The following is a 22,944-nucleotide window of genomic DNA, read 5'->3' as shown; positions in this document are numbered from 1 at the left end:
TAGTAAAGATAGCAACTATTCGCTATTGAATCATAAGAATCTGATCCCTATCTCTTTTCACCAGGCCCATCTAGACAAGATGAAATCTATTCAGTGGGGACTCTTTCTTTCCCCCCATATTCTTAAACTAAACTCCCTCTTGAAACCTAGTAAGCCAGTCACTTTGTGCCTTTATCGCTCCCTCATTTTAGTTAACCAATGTCTAAGTTGCCAGTCCTTATCTACCCTGTGTACAGAGGAGATACCATTGACACTTGATGTGAAGATTCCTTGCCTCTCCCTTGGTATTTAGAGTTACTACCTCCATGAGTATAGGGTCAGGTTCATCAAATTGTAGCAAATTACCCTTGTTTCTTGTATCAAAAAAAAAAAATGTTTTTTTTTTTTTTAAATCTTCTGCTAGTCCAGTTCTGATTGAGTCATCAAGGCTAGGTCAAAAGGGTACTGTCTTCAAGTTTGGGTGTTTTTGTGCATCTCTCTTCATTTCCTATCAGCTGGATGCTTCACTCTCAGCTCTAGCCCTCTGTGGCTATGTCCTTGTCCATGGGCTCAAGTGTCCTCAGGTCTCACCACACTTTGGACCAACCAGCTCTTCTTATCTCTCTCATCTCCAACTCAACGAAAGTCAATGGACTGTGGTTGAACCCAGCCCATTTCTTCATTGCTGCCTTTCCCCGTCTTCCACTCACCAGTAGACTAATGTGGTCGCCAGCAAGCTTACATGCCTGTTTGTGTGTTCCCTTTGAGTTTCAGTCTTAGAGGGAAGTTTGTTCTGAAGGAACTTGATTGCTAGCCTTGATGTCTTCCTGGCAAACAGCGTGCTTATTCTTGTAGTAGCCAGTCATGCTGACATTTTTGTTTGGGGTTTTTCCTGATGATCTTTCTTTGAAGATGTATCTTCTGTCACTGTAGCTGTTCCAGGCTGGTCTGCTTGTTCTTACTAGTGGGAAAGTCCCACCTCTTAAGGTTCTGGATGGGACTCAGGATTTCACCTAAGGTCCTATAGTTTGTAAAGGATTTGCACGAGGTAAACCCCTTTTAGGGTTAGGGTTGTGGTTTCATGGGACAACCCAATCAGTTAGCCTAATATTGTTTTTAGAAGGTAGAATAAACACCTTAACCCTACAAACCAAGAAAGCAAATCCCATGCGGTATATAAATAGCATCAGCAGTTACCCTATTTTTTGGTTCTTGTAGTAACAACATACAACATATAACATTTACCCACTTCTTAGGTGTGCGTATTAGTGATAGCAACCATGCCCCTTAATCAATGCTAAAATTTCCATCACTGTAAACAAATTCATTGCCTTTTTATTTGGTGTTAGAAAAGGCACCTGAAAGGTAAGCATATATGTTGTTGTTGTCAAGTGCTGTCAATTGGTTGAACCACTGACCTTGTAGTTAGCAATTCAGTACTTATCCGACATCATCATCTATGAATCCCCAGATTATCAATAATTCATAAATTTCACAGAATATCTGTGTTCTTTTTTTTTCTTTATCTGTGTTCTTTTGATAATACTTAGAAATTTGAGAGTCTTGAGCTTAAAAAAAAAGAAAAACATGGCATGCATAAGAAAAACTTTTGCAGGGATATTTTTTCTAAAATCTAAAATGGCAAGATTATTTGGCAAAATATATTGAACTTGGATAAATGTAATGAATTCTCAGCTCATGATGTGTAACTTAATATGTCAAATACGGTTGATCTTAATAATTGTTTATAGTGTGTGGCACTGCGGGGTGTGGTTGAACCATAAAGTTGGCGGTTCAAGCTCACCAGCTGCTCCTTGGAAATACTATACAGAATTCCTATGACTCGACACTACTTAACAACAATAGCCCAAAAAAAAAAGTTAGCACCAGAAATAACCCAGTTTGCAAATAAAAATTGGAACTTTGGAAAAGCTATTCCTCAATATTATTGAGAACTATAAATTTGGGATCATGCCAAGAAAAACGAATGTTCAGACTCAGTCAAGAACCTACTTGAGGCAGGGTTTTGAACTGGTTTGAACAGATTCAATCATGGCAGATTCAACAAAATCTGAACAGACTTGAATTAATAAAATGTGGGTGTACTGGAACAAATAACTGGAATGTGGAAAATTATAGGCGGTTGGGAATGGGAGAATTATGTGGGAATAGGAGATTCAGAAGAGGCATAATGAGACCATTCAGGAGCCTGATGTGTGATATTGGATTATTGCCAGAACACTCAAAGTGACCGGTAGGCTGCCATCGTGGAGCCATGCAGTGTTGCTTCTGACTCTGTCAGTCAAGAGATTTGGTTGCTATGCAACGTGCACACTGGGTTTCAACTTGTAATTTTTCCTGTTCCACTTATTGTTCCAGTACAACCACACTACAAATTTGGGTCCGTTCCAGTTTCCCTTCCATCCTTGACAGATCTGGTTGGAAGATTTAAAATTTGAGGCTGTCCTTATAGTGTTCAAAGTAGGCAGTTTTAGGTTTTAATTGTCCAAATGTTTGCCCACTATGTGATTGCTTCTGTCCTTCTCTATAGTAACTGTATTTGACAAGACATGTTAAAATCAAGTGATTTATGCAAGTCAGACCCAGAGATCCTGGAAACTCAGAGAATGTTGAATTCTTAAAAAAATACTACCCATCCCCTTGAATTAGTTATTATTTCCAAGCATTTTATATTTAAAATATTATGATCTGCAAGTGGCATTAAATAAAATCATGTGACCCTTTTTTTGTGCTGTGATTTTTATTGCACCGGGAATGCTCTCAAGTAATTTGAAAACACTTTCAGAAGAACATCCTCATTTGTTAGGAGGATTTTCAATGTTGGCAACTCTGCCTATGTTTCCTGGCATCCCTGCTAGGGCCGTATCCCTTCTTTTTTCCCAAGTGGTGATCATCTGTGGGTATAAATCTGCTCCTTTGTCTTTGGCAAATGTCAGCCCCCGTACTCCCCTTTACTGCCAGCTAGCTGCCAATCCCATTTCCAGTCTTCTAGTTCTGTAGGCATTTCCCTTTTCTCTAGGTAGTAAAGGAATTCCAATAGAAATACCAGAAGACACATTCTCAGTATTACATCAGCTTTTCTCTTTTTTTCTCTCCTTACTCTCAAAGAGGAGTTGGAACGGAGCTGCCTTGCAGTTGGAACTTGATAGGCCATGAAATCTTTTCAGTAAAAGTGATTTGCTTTTTCAGAATTCCTAATTCAGTCTTGTGTTGCCCCACAAGTTGTTTTCAATTGTTTCCCTGTACCCGCCCCCCACCAAAGAGCATGTTTTTCAACATTATCTCTAATATCTAGATTTGTGATGAGCCTTGGGTGATGATATTTTCAAGTGGTGCTGTGGGTTAATGCAAGGTCGGTTCTTCAAGCTCACCAGCAGCTCCTCTGAAACCTTATAGGGAGGGTTTCTATGGGTTGGAACTGACTTGGTGGCACTTAAGAATAGGGCATTTTAGGGTCACTTCAATTTTTTATAGCCCTTAAGAAGTGAAAATCTGTCATGATAAGATTATTGAATTAATAAAATTTTACATTTAATCTATCAATGTAATATGGAAAATTTCATTATCGTGTTATGCACAAGATAATCTCATGATTTATAAAATTATCAGTTGCTAGCACACTGTGGCTAGTGTACACCATAATGGTGCACTACTTTTAAGCTGCAGAATGAAGATTTTCGTTCAATCTTATTAGAATACACTTGGGACTTCAGTACAGACAACCTAATTTGTAGATAAACCAAAGTCTCTGTTTGAGGGTCTTTGTGAATGTGAGGCTCATTGCCACCTGCAGAGACCTTTTCTGAGCTCTCCCTGGCCTCCAAGAGCGTGGCTTTTGCCCCTAGGTTTTGAAGTTGGGTTAACATTTATCCCACATTGATTTCAAAGGCTATATTTCACTCTCCTTGTAAAGAGAACTCGTTAGTTTAAATACATGACATTATGAAACTAGTTACACTTGTTTCAGCTGAGCTTTTCCTAGAATTGCTGTTTTGGTTTGCTCTCTCAAGCATTTCCAGTTAACAAATGCTCTCTGTCCTCCTGCCTGGCTGACTCATCACAGAGGCAGGATTCTGGTGTTGGAAACCTCTGCAGTGTTTATCAGCGGAGACACGGCTCCCCAGAGAATGCCTCAGTGGTGGTCAGGAATAAAGTTGAATAATCCTGACATAAAATCTTATGTCTTTCTACTATTCATCTGCCTCTGACAGTGTTGACCTGGTAGTGAAACCTTTGCAGCTTGCTGAAGCGGTTTCCCCCAGCTCATTGTTTCTGATTGACAGGACATGCTGTTTGTTGACAGAATGACATGGTGGTGCAGAGCAGGGCAGGAAGGTCTTTCAGCGTGGTGGGATTCCACACAGCCAAATGATCAGAGATGTCCAAAGGCTTTATGCTAAAAAGTCTTTTTTTTTTTTTTTGAGGGGAACTGTTTCCAAAGCAGTAATTGCTGGTAGGAGGGGACAAAGAATAAAGAGAAAAGGTGGTTTGTAAAGCAGTATTTATCTTCTTTTCCCTCCTGAAAACAATTCTACTTTGACATTTTCCTTGTTTTCACTTTAGTTAAGGGTGGGTATTAGATTTCATTTTTTCTCCTCAGTGATTTAAATGGTAGAATCTTAATTAGTCATTAAAAGTGGTAAAGATTTTATGTAAGCCTTAAGGAACTTAGAGCCTAGGTGGTAGAAAGTGCATTAGTACCCAAGAATTTCTAGTTTACAGCGCAGATTTCCTTCTGCTTGACATCAGCACTCCTGCTTCCAGGCTGACTCTGGACTCTGAGGCTTATTCTCCTGGGTCTTGCATTTAAAATGAGGTCATGTCATTCTGGGGGTTTGAGGACGAATGTCCTATACTTTCATTTCTACTGGGGCGAAGCCTCAGGTGGAGCTTTCTAAGGCTGAGGAGCTGGCACAGAAGAGACTGGTCATTGAGGGCTTTCTAGAACCACATGTCTGATCCAGTTTTTCTTTGGTAAGTCACAGTCCTTGGGAAGAAAGATATACTGGTCCATGTTGTTGTTATATTTGGTCTGAAGGGACAACTGGACCCATTAGCTTATTCCTAGAGTCTTCTTGGGTTTTCTAGTTGGAAGTCACCAGATGGAGGGCCACCTCAGCAGGTTTAGGAAACCCAATTCACAGCTCTGACATTTGTTGCAAATGTAGTTGGGACTTAGAAACCAGGAGAATTGTTGACTTGGAACTGGATGGTTTCAGAAGATAAAATTTATTTGACAATTTCCTGAAGCTAGAGGGAATTCTGTTGATACAGGCTATTGAGGTGAGCCTCTCAGGGTGAAGGAGGATGGAGAGCAGACGTGAACTTGAAGGGTCAAAACAGTATTCCCAAGAAAGACAGTACTATTCCTGTGCCCCTCAAACTCGATTTGTATTCTTTATATGTCAGCATATTTTTACACTGTGTAGCTGAGACTTCCATGGCAATGAGCACAGCTCTGTAATGTAACAATGAATTAGTAGAAGAGGACATTGTTCAGTCTTGGAAATTTAAATTGAATTTTGATTTATGATTTCTTGACCTTAGAGTCAAAACTAATTTGTTCTGTAAACTTTCACCCCAAACACAGGAAAACTTTTTTTTTTTAAAGGAAGCCTAATCCTTCTCTGGAGTCCTGGTGTGGCACTGTAGAGTAAGCACTGTACTGCTAATCACAAAGTAGTCAGTTGAAATCCACCAGCTCCTCCTTGGAAGCCCTACACAGGGTCACTATGTCTCAAAACAGATTTCCATGGTACTCAACAACAGCATCAACCCTCTTCTGGGGTTTTCCTCAGATGCTTGTTCTGAATTACTATTTTTTATTGTGTGTCTAGAATCTATGTTTACTATCTGACGGTGCTTATGTAGACATGGGCATCATCATATCACTGCACAGTTTGTCTAGGATTTTTGTCAACGGGAACACAAGAAATGCTGGTAAATATGATGACAAATGTTTATTTTCCATGTGGCAGATTTCGACGATTGTCAGATATGGGGGATTTGTGCCCAGATGTGTGAAGACCGCGTTGGCCATCACCAGTGCTACTGTGCAGAAGGATATGTCTTGGAGCATCAGCGGCACTGCAAAGCTAGTACTTCCTGTGAGTAAATCTTCTCCTTCCATGGGAAATAACGAAAGAAATGCCAGCAAGGTGTTTATCATTGCCAATCAAGAGTGACCCCTGGAGTCCAGTTGCTGTCAGTAAATGTGGGTCAATATTTATTTGATTATTAGGGACCAGTTTGTAGCTTAATGATGACCTTTATTCATATGCGTTTTATATATATATATAAATACACATGATGCTGGTTCACTATGGGCCTGCACTATTATGTTGTTTTGTCACCCACCCATTACACTTAATTACAGAATAAATTTTATGTCCATTTTCAACTGAATTGGTATTTTATTTAAAATTAAGATTAACCATCACAAATAGGTAACAAAATATCTATGAATATAAATTTGATAATTATTATTACCAATAAATTTGGTACCTTTAATATGGTTCAAAATGGATATGCTGAATTTGGATTAAAATGTGTGCAGTGCTATCATTATTGGAATTGACTTAAGGTTAATGGAATAGAGAAAAGAATGTATAAATATAGCTATGTATAACCCTGTTTTTGATTCCTGGTGTGGTGCTGTGGGTTAATGTGCTGGACTGCAAAGTCGGTTATGACAGCAGACAGAATGATAAGGTTAGCTGTTCAAGCTCATCAACTGCTTGGTAGAAACCCTATACAGGGTTACTGTGGGTTGGAACAGACATGATGGCGCTTAAAACAATAACAGCAACAATCCTATTTTTACACATGATGCTAAGTACAAAATGTTCCTCCTCATTTTTTTACAGTAGCAAAATATTCCATTTTATGACTATACATAATGTATTTAACTAGTCCCTGACTGATTGCAAGTAAGAATAATCTTATAATTATGTTACTTTGCATGCTTGTTTGGATTTGCCATATTTTTTGCAGAGTAATCTCTTGGTAATCCTTATTTGTGTCCTCTGTTTAACACATTTAAACTGCACATGGACATAAGGTGCCCATATGATCAATGATTCTTGCAAACACCTGATGTGTTTTTCTCAGTGTCATTGGAAGTGGATTGCTTGAGTCAGCCTCTGTTCCTAACTGTGATTTGGGACACTTTATTTTTGTACCTCAAATTGTTCATTTGTAAAATGGAGAACGTAATACCAGAGGTTTACTTTAAACTAAGGTAGCATTGAAGAAAGCATTTGGAAAGTATAAATCATAACAACGCTAAGTGAGTTCACCATTGAAGGGAGTACTAATGTGTTGTATCTTCATATTTAGCTGGTGAGGTCTCGATTATCTTCTCTGATGGTCAGGATTTGCTGATTGGTGATATTCATGGGAGGAGCTTCCAGATCCTGGTGAACTCTCAGCACCGTGGAGTGGCTGTGGGTGTGGATTTTCACTATGACCTGCACAAGGTCTTTTGGACAGACTACGTGGAAGATAAGGTAAATAGAAATTTCAGGAGCATATCTTGGGAGCTGAATAGAACCCTGAGCACCAGGTGTTGATGGCTTTTCTTTTTTGGGGAGTAGAGAGGAAAGTCCTTTGTTTTCTAACAAAAAAGGCCCTTGAGCCATTTTATGTTAATCAGCACCTTTTCCCTGCTATACTATTACATGTGACCTATTCAACAAAGCAGTCTATTATATGGATAAGCCTTGAGCAACTTTTAATTTTATTCGAAATGGAGTCCAAAAGTCTAATTAAAAGAAATAGTAGACATTCTTTCAAAACTGGATAGATATTTGGTAGTAATTTTTGAAACTTGATCTTTTAAAATGTAAAAAGTACTCTGCTTTCCTGGATGATAAAAATCAGATTTTACTTGCATCTTCTAAATGGAACTATAATTGAGGATTTTATAACATATTGACAGTATTTTGTTTAATGGCCAAAATTTCACTACACTGTCTTATTTGGAAAGCGTGAGGATTTAATTTCAACTCTTGAGTAATGCAGTGGAGATTTTTAAAACCTAAATTTGAGAGACTCCTAACATTATGGAATTTTATTTCTTCATGGCTCAGTATTCAACCATAAGTGTAGACAGATCCAGAAAGGGAACAATTCACACTAGTGAGGCACATCTTAGAATAATCAACCATTCTAATCAACAGCATTTATCCATGGGCAAAGTTCTGAAGGGTTGGAAAAGAAGAAGGCATTGGAAGCAGGAAACTGGTTGGTAGGAAGTGGGAGAAATGATTATGGGGATTGTAATCAATGAGATGAAACAAAATGTATATGCATTGTTGAACGGGAAACTTACCTGCTCTGTAAACATTCATTTAATTCACAATAACATATTAGAATAAATAAAACAAACACAACCAAAATGTGTGTGTGTGTCTCTAGGTTTAGGAATCCAGGCCTTGGAGTCAGAGAAAAAAGCCAGGTTCAAGGCTGTTTGACTTTGTGAAAGTTACTTAACTTGACTAAGACTCAGTCGAAAACCTGAGGACATTATTAATATTAAGTACTGATCTCATAGTCTAAGGAGATACGGCATGTCTTAATAGCAATAACTGAGTCCTGGTGTGGCTATGTAGGTTAAGCAATGGACTGCTAGTGTGGTCTGAACTACAAGGCTGGTGGTTCAAGCCCTCGGAAACCCTATAGAGGGTTGCTATGAGATGACATTTAGCAATGACAACCAACCTCAAGGTCAATAGCTCAAACCCACCAGCCACTCCTTGGAAGCCACACACAGGGTTGCTTTGAGTCAGATCAACAGCAACAACAGAAGCAACAACAACTACTGAATAAAGGAAATGCAGGCTTAAAATATTTTCCTTTGTGTATGTGTCAAAGGGAACGAATGCATACATTGAATGCAATGTAGGAATTAGTGTATGCAGTGAGTTATGCTTAAGAATGAAAATAATTTTGGTTTTTCTTTCAGGTTTTATCAATTGACATTAATAGTCTAGCTATCCAAGAAGTTCTCAATGTTTCTGTTGATGCTGCAGAGAATTTGGCTGTGGACTGGATCAATAATAAACTATATGTGGTGGAGACCAAGGTCAACCGCATAGATTTAGTAAATTTAGATGGAAGTGACCGGGTTACCCTTATTACTGAAAACTTGGGGCATCCAAGAGGAATTGCTGTGGATCCAACTATTGGGTAAGTGATGTGAATATGCATGGAACCCTCTCTTTTTGGAGTTTTATCTATACATCGAAAGGTGGTAGTGGTGGTAGTGTGCTGTGGAGTAGGTACTGACTCATAATGACCCTGCATAGGGTTTCCAGTTGTAAATCTTTATGGGAGCATAAAGCCTCATTGGTCTCCTGTGGAGTGTCTGGTAGCGTCGAACTGCTGACCTTGAGGTTAGCAGCCCAACTTGTAACCACTATGCTACCAGAGCTCCTTATACATTGAATAGCCACTGCGTTTGTTGTAGGTTAATTCTGATTTCATGTTCATTTTATATCTCTATTTATTGCTTTAAACGAGTTGACTAAATATAATTCCATTTAAGTATCAGTAACCAAGCCTACCTTAAAATAACATAATTTTGCTATAAAGAGGGAAAAGGAGGTTGGAACTTTTTGTCTTAGCACTTTCTCATTACTTGTTGCAGTTGAATGTCAGTGCTAAGATAAAAATTATTTAGTGTGAATCCATCCGAAAACATTGATAATGATTTAAATTTTCTTGATCTCTATGGTTTGGAACCCATAGTATTTGTACATTTTCCTCGGCTTAAAATGAGAAATGAAAGAAAGAACTAGAGAAGAGAGGTGAAGTTAAGAAGAATCAAGAATTTTTTTTAGGCTCTGTTGTTTTATACTTCATGGTTCTCTAATCATTTGTTAAGCAAGTCGGTTTCCAGTCAGTGACCCCTTAAAGGGTTTTGAAGGAGCGACTAGTGAGTTTGAACTGCCCACCTTATGGTTCAAATCCTGCAGCACCACACTAGGTCTCTAATCTTGGACAAAATATATTATCTATCCATTAATTCAAATGCACAATCTAAAAAAAAAACAAAAAAACCTCAGGTAAATGTGTAAAATGACACATCTTTTGTTTTTCTCTTATAGGTACTTATTTTTCTCAGATTGGGCAAGTCTTTCTGGGAACCCTACAGTGGAAAGAGCTTTCATGGATGGTACCGGCCGTAAAGAATTGGTAAAATCAAAGTTGGGATGGCCTGCTGGGATAACTCTGGATCTGGTATCAAAACGTGTATACTGGGTCGACTGCCGGTTTGATTACATTGAGACTGTAACTTATGATGGACTTCAAAGGTAAGGACTATTTTTCAAAAGCTTGATGGAGAGGGCGATTGAAAGGACCAGAATTGAGACTTTTTGGTTGACATTACAGTTAAATGATCTTTTGTTTTTATATTTCCATGAAGTGACTGGCTCTGAATAATATTGCCTAAAGCATTTGTTCTATGATTTTCCAGATGTTTGGTTGTTGTTGGTACCAGGTTGCGCAATAGTTGACTCCAACTCATAGCGACACTGTATAGAGTTTCTATAAATCTTTATAGGAGCAGAAAGCTACATCTTCCTTCCGACATCCTAGATGGAACACATAATTTTTGTTAAGTCCTTAATCCATCTGTTTCTGATCACTTTATTTATGTAAATTCTATACAGGGTTACTATGAATCAGAACTGACTCAATGGCATTTAACAACAACAACAACAAGATAATTTCTTACTTACTCTATTTTAAAGCAATATTTGAAGGTAGACTATAGCATATTTTTTTCTTCATCTTCTCAGTCTAACTAGAGCTAACTATTATAGATACTTTTCTTTTGATGTTTTTAAAAAGTTGATTATGCTGGTCTTTGCATTTTGGCCAAGAGAAACCACTCTTTGTGAATTCAGCAAATAGGTTCATCAGGTTAAAATTTTCCAAATGACCTGATGTTTTGTTTTTCTATGAAAGCAATATTATGGTTCAGTTTTCTCATATGTTTTGTAAGGTTGATATCACAGTTTTTCACTGGATTTTATATTCTCAGCCTAGTCTGTACTTGGTTAAATGACATGATTGGATATGAAGATTATATGATTTCCTGTCACTGAAACTGGCTCCCACAGTGAGAATTAATGAATTAATGAAAAAATACTATTCAACAATATGTTGTCTAAAAGTAATGGACCAATTGCCCAATTTTCTTTTTTGGTGGAGTGATTTGACATTACATTGTAGTCTAAATATTTTTATACTAAGGTTAAAGTAAAACATAAAACAGTGGAATTTTGGAAAGATTTAATGGTTTGGTAGTTGTGAACATCAAAGAGATATTAAAGCTTGTTGAATACGTATAAAATCATACAAAATTGCCTCTTGATCTGCTAACAGGTGACATTCAGGGCTGTGGAGCATGCTTAAGTAGGAGAGAGAGTGAGAAAAAAGAAAGCCATTCTCTAGTCCTAATGTACCTTGTTATTACTGAGTGTTTCATTCACTAAACTACCACCTTAGTTAGGCTCTTTGTTTTCTTCCCTTTAGTATGTTTCTCAGCCTTTGCATTCTGGACTGAACTCTACATTCATTGTTTTGCTCCTTAATTGTTGAGAAATGGTTAGTGGCGCAATGGAAAATAATTTTTGAGGCTACTAGCCTTCCAAACCCTGGTTATTCTCTTTCATCTGTGGGGTTTAAAGTAATATTATACATTTTGCCCTTTTGTAATGTGAGGCAACCATTAAAGGAATGATAGGTAGGCAGCCATATCTAGAAAAAGCTGGAAACGAACTGAGGCTAGAACGTTTCTAAGCGATAACACATGTATCTTCAAATGTATATTTTCTGTATATTCTTGTTTTGTTGAACTGACTCCACTTCAGTCAAAATAAAACAAAGCAAATAATCATATATACATATATTTTGTAACAGGAGGACAGTAGTTCATGGAGGCTCCCTTGTTCCACATCCCTATGGAATAAGCCTGTTTGAAGAGCAGTTGTTCTTTACTGATTGGACAAAGATGGCTGTAATGAAGGCAAATAAGTTCAAAGAAACTAATCCACAAGTATACTACAAGTCCTCCCTGAGGCCTTATGGAGTGACTGTTTACCATTCCCTCAGACAGCCCAAAGGTAAGCCTGTGGATCCATAGAGACAGGGCTTGGAACTAGACTGGGTAGAAAAGTTCCCTTCATTTCAAAACAGAGAGGGATCCTATGAGATTTAGGTGCTATTCTCAAATATATGAAAGGCTGACATAGAGAGTATCCTAGGTAAGTATCCTGGAGAAATTGTTGTGATGTATTTCAGATCGTAATTCATTGATCAAATACTTATTGGTATCTGTAAATGCAACAAGAAAACAATTTATCTACATGTTTGGACTCTTCTTTTGCTTATGAATCAAAAAAGGAGTCAACTGTGCTTGGTGGCTCCATATGATAAGCACTGGACTGCAAACCACAATGTTTGTGGTTCAAACCTGCCAACCATTTTGAGAGAGAAAGATGAGGCTTTCTGCTTCCTCAAAGATTTGGAAACCTAATACATGGTCGCTATGAATTGGAACCAACTCAATGACTTTTAATAACAATGTTGATAGAAAGTTTGTCATTGGTAAATGGTCATTTAGATTTAAAATTCTCATGCGAAGAGATGGGTCTGTTTAAGATGGATACAGATTATAAAATAATTAGGTTAATATTTAGTTATTGGATGAAACTTGGCATACTTACAAACTAAGCATTCACTGAGTGTTAGCTATTTATGCATGGTAGAAATAGCATTAAAATTTTCTTTGGTAATTACTTCTGATTAATGAGGTTAGAAGACAGAGCCTTAACATAATTACTGAGGAGAAAAGAACCACCAAAATCATTCAGTTGTGTGTTTTGCCACCACTAATTTGAGAGCATTGAAATTGGGAAGGCCAGTGCACCAGGTGTGGGTGTATACAGTAGAAATAGGTAGTGATGTCTCCACCAAAGTGTCAAATCCATTGCTACTCTAAGTGTCGTAATTATGTATTTCTAATTGAAATTTAACGCCATGCATTTTTTACTCCAGCTGAAAATCCTTGTGGAAATAATAATGGAGGTTGTGAACAAGTCTGTGTCATCAGTCACGTATCAGATAATGATGGTTTGGGTTACCGCTGCAAGTGCACCCTCGGCTTCGACCTGGCTGCAGACCACCGGCACTGTGTTGGTGAGAAATTGGGTTTGGACTTTCTTTCTGTCAGGCAGCACATAGATATCTGTGTGCATGCTCCCACCCATACAACTGTTGCCCTTGGACTGGACCTGAGTACTGGAGTGGCTCAATTCCTCATCTAGTTTTTCGCCTATCAGTCCTACCATTCTCTTAGATCTGTCTCTAATCTGCTTGTTTCTTTCTTCCTTTGCATGCTTCCATTCTTCCCTTTTGGATGCCTATGTATATAGTTAGGCTACTGCCTCAGTTTTAGCTGATGCTGTAATGTTTTCCTACCATATTTCTCTTTATTTTCACTTTTACAATGCTCCTTTTTAAGCCGCTGCCAAAGGCTGTCTCCCCACCCCCGATGCTGTTGCTTTGGTCTTATTCTTTCTCAAATTTGTTAACTTGGTAGGTAATTCCAAATTCAGATTAAAAGCCACTTATTACATGTGTTTTAGAACTATTATATCAACATTACATTGTTTTAAAATCCATCATTCAATCTTAATTTTTGTTCTGGATATCCCTCCATCTCTTTCTCATTTCATTTCTGTACATACTGTCTGTCACTCTCTCCTTCTCTTCCCTCCTTTTGTTCTTTATAAATCATTCACCTGGTGGTTGTTTGGTAATTGTTTTCTTAGTCTTCTTTGTGTAGGTTGTTATATAAAAAAAATCAATACAGACTTTGGAATTTTTATGTACTTATTATGGATTTCATTTGATATGATGTTAGAAATTAAGCATATGGACAGGATCTTTTATATAAATCTTAAGGGTAAATTTTCTTTGTTGCTGCTTTATCATTTTTTTCCCCTTCCCCTCTCCCCTTCTCACTGTTTTCAACTAAGTTTCCTTTATCATGTGTGCTTTGTGGATATGTAGGTGATTTTTCTGGAATTTGGGGTGGGCAAAGATCCATGTCTATGGTTGACTGTGATGTGTCCCTCTATCCACAGCTGTTACGAAGTTCCTGCTCTTTTCATCCCAAGTGGCCATTCGTGGGATTCCGCCCAATCTTACGTCCCAGCAAGATGTCATGATTCCAGTGACAGCAAGTCATTCCTCCTTTGTTGCTGTTGATTTTTGGGCCCAGGAGAAAGCTATCTTTTTTTCAGACACAGAACAAAATACCATTTGTAAACAAAATCTTGATGGCACTGGTAAGGCATGTTTTGCTTGTGGGTTTTCAATAATGATATAAATAATTTTGCTCAGTCAAATTTTACAGCCATTTCTTAAGCACAGGGTCTTTTGTTCAGCTTGCAAAGAAATTAATTGATTTTCTTATGAATTAAGTTAAAGCAAATACCTTTCCTTTATTTTTCAGAGCAACTTATAGATGAAGGTATATTTTAACAATAATAAAAGTTAAGATAATATAAAGGTAGTTTATAAAAGTCAAATCTCAAGCTGTGACTAGGTTAGCTGACTGGGGGCTAGTCTCCATATTCCTGTAGCCTGAATGATCCAATGAAAATATCTTTGTTAATTGCTGTGTTGGAATGATAATTTTTAAAGAAAACATGGAATATTTATTTCTTATGTTTGTTACAAATCCCATTGTCATCACAGAAAGATAAATTATTGTCAGCCGTACTATATTGTGGTATACTTTATTGGCTGATGCCATGCTGCTATAAGCAAATATCATACGTGGGTGGGCTTTTGAAACAAATTTCTCTGGGTTCTGGAGGTTACAAATCTGAATCAAGATGCTAGTTCTAGGGTAAAACTCACTCTGTTGTCTGCTCTGGGGGAAGGTCCTGTCCCTTCTCAGCTTCTCTTTCTAGGTTCCTCATTTCAGGTGGCATGTTTGTGCTTGCTTAATCTGCTCTTTTATATCATAAAAGATACTGATTTAAGGCACACCCTATACTAATAATACTGATAGGATTTACAACACTTACTGTGTGTGACGCTGTAAAATGAACACTGGCCTGCTAACTACAAGCTATCAGTGGTTCAAAGCCATTAGCACCTCCTTGAAAACCCTACACAGGGTCACTATGAGTCAGAATCATTAGTAGCGTCCTAAGAAGGAGGAGTTGTGTCGTTGATTCTGTTCTTGGTAAAACTGGAATTCTCATCATATCTTTATCAATTTCAAGTCCACTTGCTGAGCAGAATACCTTTAAAAATATAAAGCCTATGGTTAAGCCCTTGCACTGGAGAGATTGCATTCTGTTTTTCTGAGCATGTGTGCAGAACATGAGTTGTGATGATTAGCTGATTGAAGACCTCAGATAACGTGCTCATCAGTCGTCCCTTTTCTTCTCTAAGTGACCTTTTTTCCACTGGCTTTTCCTTATCATATTTATATATGTTAAAGTCTCTCCTTTCCTAAAACAATGCAACCCACTTTACCCATTTCCCTTCTAGTTCTTTCTCTTTATCATTTTAGGGACAGACTTCTTAAAAGAGGAAAAGTGACCTTTTATCTGGTACCAGTTCTGATTTCCTTTCTGGTCTCTTTGCTGTTTTTTCTCAAATTTGGCTGTGGCTGTGAGAGACTGTTGGTGAGAGGGTTGGGCAGTATTACCTCAGAGTTACCCCCTAGTCGTACCTGGTGGTGCCAGCTCACCAGAGTTGTCTGTGGGTGGTGTTTGTGAGGAGGTGAATGCAGGTATCTCTTTTTCACATATTCTGGGAGGGAGTAAAGCCAGGCCACAGCCCACCTGGCTCTGTTTATCAGCATCGTATCCATTTTTTGAGATCCAAACTCTTAATCAGATTCCGGGTTTACCTCATGTTTCATGTTGTTTGCTCAATATTCTTTTTTTTTCCCTTAAGAATTCCATATATGTTACTGATATAAAATTTAAATGTGAAGTAGTATAATACATGTCTTATATGTTTCATTTAAACCGTGTCCATGTTTTAACTTAACAGGAAGAGAAATTCTCACAGCTAACAGGGTGGAAAATGTTGAAGGTTTGACTTTTGACTGGATTTCCAAGAATCTCTATTGGACAGAAGCTTCCTACAGGTCTATCAGTGTCCTAAGGTTAGCTGATAAATCAAGACGAGAAATAGTCAAGAATTTAAATAACCCACGAGCAATCGTTGTTCATCCTATCATGGGGTAAGTGTGATCACGTTTTCATAAGCATTTGGAAAGACTGTATGCTTTTACAATCATTGAAATGTGATGCCACAGGGATTTGGCAAGTTCAGCAAATAGAAGATTGAATTGTATAAATTGAAGTCACTTTCAATGCTATTCCTCTAGCATAAACTAATCACTTTATCTGCTTCTAAGTTTCAGCTTTCTCAGTCCTGTGTGGTTTTTCTACAAATTGCAGAGGACTGAGCAATGTGATACAGATTCAGTAGGAAAGGAAAGATTATGCACAGAATTATCAGGAAAGGCTCAAATTCTTTCTCTCCTTTAATGTATTGGTATAAAGCCTAGCAAAACTTGCTTAATCGCTTGGTAGTTTTCAGATTAAAAAGTCTTTCAGACTACAGAGTTTCATGTTTCACTATTCAATAATTGGTAGCATGAAACAAGTAAAAACAGAGCAGTTTACAGTATTCATTTTTGGTGCTTATTTAAATTTGGTGACCAATGTATTGGTTTAGAACAAATCTGAATTGAGCAGCATGTAGTGAGCATTCTATATATATTATCTCATCTAACCCAGAAGCTAGTTTATGTATAATACTCATTAAGAGAGTCTGAGGCTCAGAGAAAATAGATTGGCTAAGGACCAAGCGATAGGGAGTATCCAAATTTAGGCCTGACCGTAAAACCGGTGTCTCTTTGTGTAAAATGATATGCCAAAAAGCAAAACAACCATTTGTCACTATACCACTTTCTGATTGCATTGGTTCCAACTCAGGGGGCTTTTAAAAGTTCATGGAAAAATGGCATTGAAAGATGATGGACTTTTCCACAGACTCATACGCCCCATATATTTTACAAATGGTGGCTACCTTTTCTGATGTCGATTGTCAGGCCTATCTTTTGAGAAACCTCTCCACTGAGAGACATCAAAATTATGGAAGAAATAATTGGCATTTGGTTTTTGAACATAGTTGAATTCCTTTACTAATCATACCTTCATTTAAAATGACTAATTTTGAATTCTAAGTCTCTTTTGAAAGAGTAAAAGGCTCTTTTCCCTACATTTATCTATTTGCCACTCTTTGTTGTTGTTAAGTGCTGTCGAAGTCAGTTCTGACTCATAGTGACGATGTATAGGAGTTCCCTTTTAATAATAATAATAATGATAATAAAGAGGCCTCAAGTAAGATTTTATATTGATTTGGATGTATAAGCCTTGCACAAGGGGACTTCAAAAAGTTTATGGAGAAATGGAATTAAAGATCATGGAATTTCTTTGAACTCCCATGAATTTTTTGCACCCCTTCAGGAATGAATATTTTTTCCTGGTCATTTATAAATTTCATATGGAAGATGGTTAGACAGAGATCTTGGTTGTATCATTCACAAATATTGAAATGTGTTTTGTTACATAGGCTTCTTTTAACGATAATAAGTATGTGACATGTAACGTCATGTTAATGGCTTTAGGTCCTAAAATCTCTGCTGTAGATGCCAGAATCGCCTGGGCAATTAAAAAAAACCCCACTAGAGTGAATGGAACCATAATATTTCCCCCATTTGAGTGAAATTTTAAAATAACCATGTGTTATCTTTGCATGTTTTTTTTTTTTTTTTACTCGTTAAACTTTTTCCCCTCATCATCAGTTAACGATTACAACATTAATGAACTGAGGCAGGAATACTAGTTCTTTTTATTTATTTATTTTTAACCACAGTAGTCCAACTTTTGTTCCCTAAACAAATTTCGGAATAAAAAAATTAGTGTATGCCACATTTGGTCACATGTTGATAGTGGAACTTGAAATTAAGAAGTAAACTAATAGCCCACAAAGCATAATACCGTATAGAGATCAATTGAATTCATTGCAGCAAGACTCTGGAGAATCTGTGTTTGTGTTAAATATGTCTAAGTCATGTGGCTTGTCCCAGTAATGTTCTTGATCTGTTGCCTAATTTTCTAGATATATATTCTGGACTGATTGGTTCCGCCCTGCTAAAATTATGAGAGCGTGGAGTGATGGATCTCATGCCTCACCTATAGTGAACACTACTCTTGGATGGCCCAATGGATTGGCCATAGATTGGAGGTAAGTAGAAATCATCCACATTACTGAGTTCCCTTTTACTATGGAACACATCTGAGGCATGCAGGGGTAGTATGAGGGAGTGAGAAAACTAGTACTTCCTTGCCTGTTCTTTTTAAAGGAGGTGACTGAAGGACACAAACAGTTGGCCAGTTACTTCTGGGAATAAGTCTAATGCATTCATGAATATTCTTAGGACACTGCTAAGGGAACCAGAATTAATAGGCACTAGTAGAGAGGTTGTTGTTGTTGCTAAGCACCGTGGAGTCGATTCCAACTCATAGTGACCCTGTACAGGATTTCTGAGGCTGCAGATCTTTATGGGACCAGAAACCCTCATTTTTCTCCCGTAGAACATCTGGTAGTTTCGAACTGCTGACATTGAGGTTAGCAGCCCGATTCGTAACCACTATGCTACCAGAGCTCCATGGAAGGTCAGTATGGAGGAGGTAAATCCCAAACCGTATTAGGAGGGATTTGCTGATTATATATGATTTCTTACAGGGTAAATCTTGAGGATAGGAAACTTTAGAATCAATCTTACATGCATCTGGGTGGGAAGATTTTTAAAGTACAAGATAGTTATAAACATTAAATGATGAAGTCGTTTTTGGAGATTGAAAGGGAAGAAATGCACAGTGATCCCAATGTGATATAGTTGTTGTTGCTAAGTGCCATCGAGTTGGTTCTGATCATAGTGACCCTGCATAGGGTTTCTGCGGAGCAGCTGGTGAGTGTGATCCACTGACCTTGCAGTTCAGACCAATCTTGCGGTCCAGTGCTTATCCTACAGCGCCACCCCAGGACGCCTGTGACAAAATAGAACTGCTCTATAGGGTTTTCTAGGAGTTCAGGTAGCATAGTGGTTACCAATCGGGCTGCTAACCTCAAGGTTGGCAGTTTGAAACTACCAGCTGTTCTGCAGGAGAAAGATGAGGCTTTCTGCTCTCATAAGGATTTACAGCCTCGGAAACCCTGTGCAGGGTCACTATGAGTCGGAACCTACTCCACAGTACTTAACAACAAAATCTTATGGGAGCAGATTGTTGAGGATTCCTGGATAGGTTCGAACTGGTAGGTAGCCTTTCAGTTAGCAGCTGGATGTTTAATCTTTGCTTCACTTGGGGTTCTTAAACATAGATTATTACCAGCATATTTTTTAACTTAATGATTTCAGGAGGAATAATGAAACTTTAAATTTCTTAAGACAATTGACTGAAACTCACTTTAAGGAAGTAGTTATGTTTCTGGGAAGTGTAAAAGTGTTAATAAACGTGTCAACTAAACATACTGTTTTTGAATGCCTTGTTAGTTTTTGGACAACATCTAACTAAGTATTTTGTTATTTTAGTGCTTTACGATTGTACTGGGTAGATGCCTTTTTTGATAAAATTGAGCACAGCAACTTTGATGGTTTAGACAGAAGATCTTTGGGCCACATAGAGCAGATGACTCATCCATTTGGACTTACTGTCTTTGGAGGTAAGTGTTGAAGCAATAAAACTCATCTTCTCACAACTCCAGAAAAGCTGGTCATTTCAGTAAATAAAAATTACACTGATGATATTAAATAGGCTATATAGAACATGTTTAGATTATCTGTTGCTTTATCTAGGGGATATTTCCCTTTGGGTGTTTTGTTTTGAATACATTTAGATAATGACAGCAACAACTTATATGGGTATAGTACTTTGTAGGTTCAACATCCCATGTGCTCTATAAATATCTCATGAGGAAACAGGGGCTCAAATAAATCCCCCACTTCATCGTTCTCAAGAACAAAATAGATCTTCTTGGGAAGCATAGATGTCTGGGAAACTACAGCAACAATTGTGTAGGCATGCTGTTGTTAGTTGTCAAGATAAGACTGCCCTGTCACCATGAAGTATATGGTTTGATTGTTGTTGTTAAGTGCAGTTTGGTCAGTTCTGACCTATAGTGACCCTGCATAGGGTTTCCAAGGAGCGTCTGGTGAGCTTGAACTGCTGACCTTGCAGTTCAAACGACTTTTCAGTCCAGCGCGTTAATCCACAGCACTGCACTAAAAGCTCCAGACTGAAGGGGTTAAAAGAAACCTACCCACTGTCATCAAATTGAAGGACTAGTTAATGAGAATTGCTCATAGTACACTCTGCTCTACACTCTCTGTGGAGGAGCACACAGTACTGAAACATATTTTAAAGTGCTTGTGAGATTCTTGATGATATAAATGCTCACGTCCTCCCTGTGGCCCCCAAGCATTCACTCCCTTTTCATGAGTCGTGTCAGACACATGCTATTTGGTGTTACACAGGACCATTATAAGAATGCTAAATTTTTTCTGCTCAATGCTGGAATGTTTGGGATTGAATAAAAATGCAATTTGAGTATCTTTTGGTTTCATCAGTATGAAAGCATAACATTTTCAAAATAATAGTAATAGCTAGTTTCATTGCTTTTCATTGTGAATTTATTATAGAAAGTTCTGTTACTGCTCAATGACATAGAAAGTCTGCATCTTTTCACTGCAATAGTTTTTGAACCTACCAATTTGCACATACTGGGGGAGCACTGGTGGCACTGTAGAATAAGCACTGGACTACTACCACAAGGTCAGCAGTTCAAGCCCACCAGTTGCTATGCAAGAGAAAGATAAGGCTTTCTGGTTGTCTTGGTACACAAGCTGTATAGTTGTTGTTGTTGTTATGTACTGTGGAATCAGTTCTGACTCATAGTGACCCTGTTACAGGGTTTCTGAGGCAATAAATCTTTATGGGAACAGAAAGCCTAATCTTTCTCCCGCGGAACAGCTGGTAATTCCAAACTGCGAACCTTGCAGTTCATAGCCCGATTTGTAACCACTGCGCTACCAGAGCTCCTTAGTAAATGCAAGGATGAATTAGGCATAGAGATGGAGAAATGGTTGCTACTGGAGTCATACATCATGAGCTCATGCACCATGGGTTAACTCTAAACAAAATGTAGTTAAGCATGTCTCTGTGATCAGTGGATGGCTTCAGACCAGTTCTCTCTCAGTAATAACACATTTGCCTTAGTCTTATTAGAATACTGGTTCCTAGGAGATTTGCTAGACCAGATAAATTCAAGGAGGAGAGGTCAGCTAAGAAGGTTATGGATTCCAAAGGAGGAGCGCTACTGGTGTAGTGTGTGACGTGTTGGGCTGAGCAGGAGAAAGATGAGGCTGAGATTTACAGCCTCAGAAATCCTATTTGTTTTTGTTGTTAGTGCTGCTCAGTCAGTTCTGACTTATAGCAACAACCCAGAGCAGCTGGGCTGGTGTGTTTGAACCACTAAGCTTGCATTGAACAATCAATCTAGTGTTTATCCTACAGTACCATACCAAAAGTACTCAGTTGGACTAGACTCAACAACATACAGCCACCAGCACCAAATACAGAGGAAAAAATTGTGATAAGTTTTCATTACGGATAAACCTGAAGGACATGAAGTGTTAAGACAATTTAAACTGCATTAGTCAAAATAAGACCAGTGACATGGATTGGCACAGTGACAGAAGCAATGGGTTGAAGAGTAACAGCGATTGTAAGGATGGCGTAGGACTGGGCAGTGTTTCACAACGGGAAAAATCAGTCCTCCAGTGGCTTATTATTTGCCTGTGAACACCCAGCAGGTCCATGCTTCAGCATTATGTCTTATGATGTCCTATCTAATGCTCTGTAGAAGGATTTACAAACACAGGACTCCATACATACTTGCCTAAATCTGAAACCTGCTATATAGGTTTCCAGAGAGGCAAAGAAGATTCTCATGTTTTTATTAGCCTGTTTTATTTTCCCAAGGGATTTATATGTGACTAAAAATACCAGTGACTTCTCTTTCTTCTTAGAACATCTATTCTTTACTGACTGGAGACTAGGTGCAATTGTTCGAGTTAGGAAAACTGATGGCGGAGCTCTGACCTTCATCCGAAAGGGCATCAGTAACATAATGCATCTGAAGTCATATGATGCTGACACACAAACTGGTAAGCATGAATGTATTTATTTGATATAGTAGCTTCTTTTCCCTTTAAATAGTTATTATTTAATATAGCTCCTGATAGTTTTGTGTTCCTATCACTCAGAGTGTATAAAAGTATAAGACTCCATCCAGTTTTGCTAACCCTATAAGTGTTGCATCTTTCTGATATTCTGAAACAAAAATCCTCACCACTGGACCAATAAACAATATTCGTACCAACGGAGAAAAGATTGAAGTTGTCACGGACTTCATTCTTTTTGGATAAACTATCAACACTCATGGAAGCAGCAGTCAAGATCAGACGACATATTGTATTAGGAAAATCTGCTGCACAAGACCTTTTTAAAGTGTTGAAGAGCAAAGATGTCAACTTGGGGACTAAGTTGTGCCTTACCCAAGCCATGGTATTTTTAATAACCTCATATGCTTGCGAAAGTTGGACAGTGAATAAGGAAGATTGCAGAAGAATTGATGCTTTTGAGAAATGGTGTTGGAGGAGAATATTGAAAGTGCCATTGGCTGCCAAAAGAACCAACAGATCTATTTTGGAAGAAGTGCAGCCAGAGTGCTCCTTAGAGGCCAAGATGGCCAAACTTCGTCTCTCAT

The 22,944-nt window shown here is 38.1% G+C and overlaps 1 protein-coding gene across 1 annotated transcript in view; it reads left to right on the top strand.

Moving 5' to 3' along the window:
- The window catches only part of LRP2 (low density lipoprotein receptor-related protein 2), a 191,394-nt gene that overhangs the window by 69,494 nt on the left and 98,956 nt on the right, over positions 1 to 22,944 (top strand). Inside the window, exons 12-22 of the mRNA XM_006867037.1 lie at positions 5,979 to 6,107; positions 7,339 to 7,508; positions 8,966 to 9,189; positions 10,110 to 10,316; positions 11,932 to 12,134; positions 13,069 to 13,209; positions 14,160 to 14,363; positions 16,093 to 16,285; positions 18,235 to 18,360; positions 19,709 to 19,839; positions 22,205 to 22,342. Of these exons, the coding sequence (XP_006867099.1) occupies positions 5,979 to 6,107; positions 7,339 to 7,508; positions 8,966 to 9,189; positions 10,110 to 10,316; positions 11,932 to 12,134; positions 13,069 to 13,209; positions 14,160 to 14,363; positions 16,093 to 16,285; positions 18,235 to 18,360; positions 19,709 to 19,839; positions 22,205 to 22,342 (1,866 nt within the window). The remainder of the gene's footprint in view (positions 1 to 5,978; positions 6,108 to 7,338; positions 7,509 to 8,965; positions 9,190 to 10,109; positions 10,317 to 11,931; positions 12,135 to 13,068; positions 13,210 to 14,159; positions 14,364 to 16,092; positions 16,286 to 18,234; positions 18,361 to 19,708; positions 19,840 to 22,204; positions 22,343 to 22,944) is intronic.

The sequence above is a fragment of the Chrysochloris asiatica genome, unplaced genomic scaffold (assembly GCF_000296735.1).
Source record: "Chrysochloris asiatica unplaced genomic scaffold, ChrAsi1.0 scaffold00099, whole genome shotgun sequence".
Taxonomy (NCBI): Eukaryota; Metazoa; Chordata; class Mammalia; order Afrosoricida; family Chrysochloridae; genus Chrysochloris; species Chrysochloris asiatica.
Note: the sequence above shows the minus strand (reverse complement) of the source record. Positions and strands in the feature narration are given on the sequence as shown.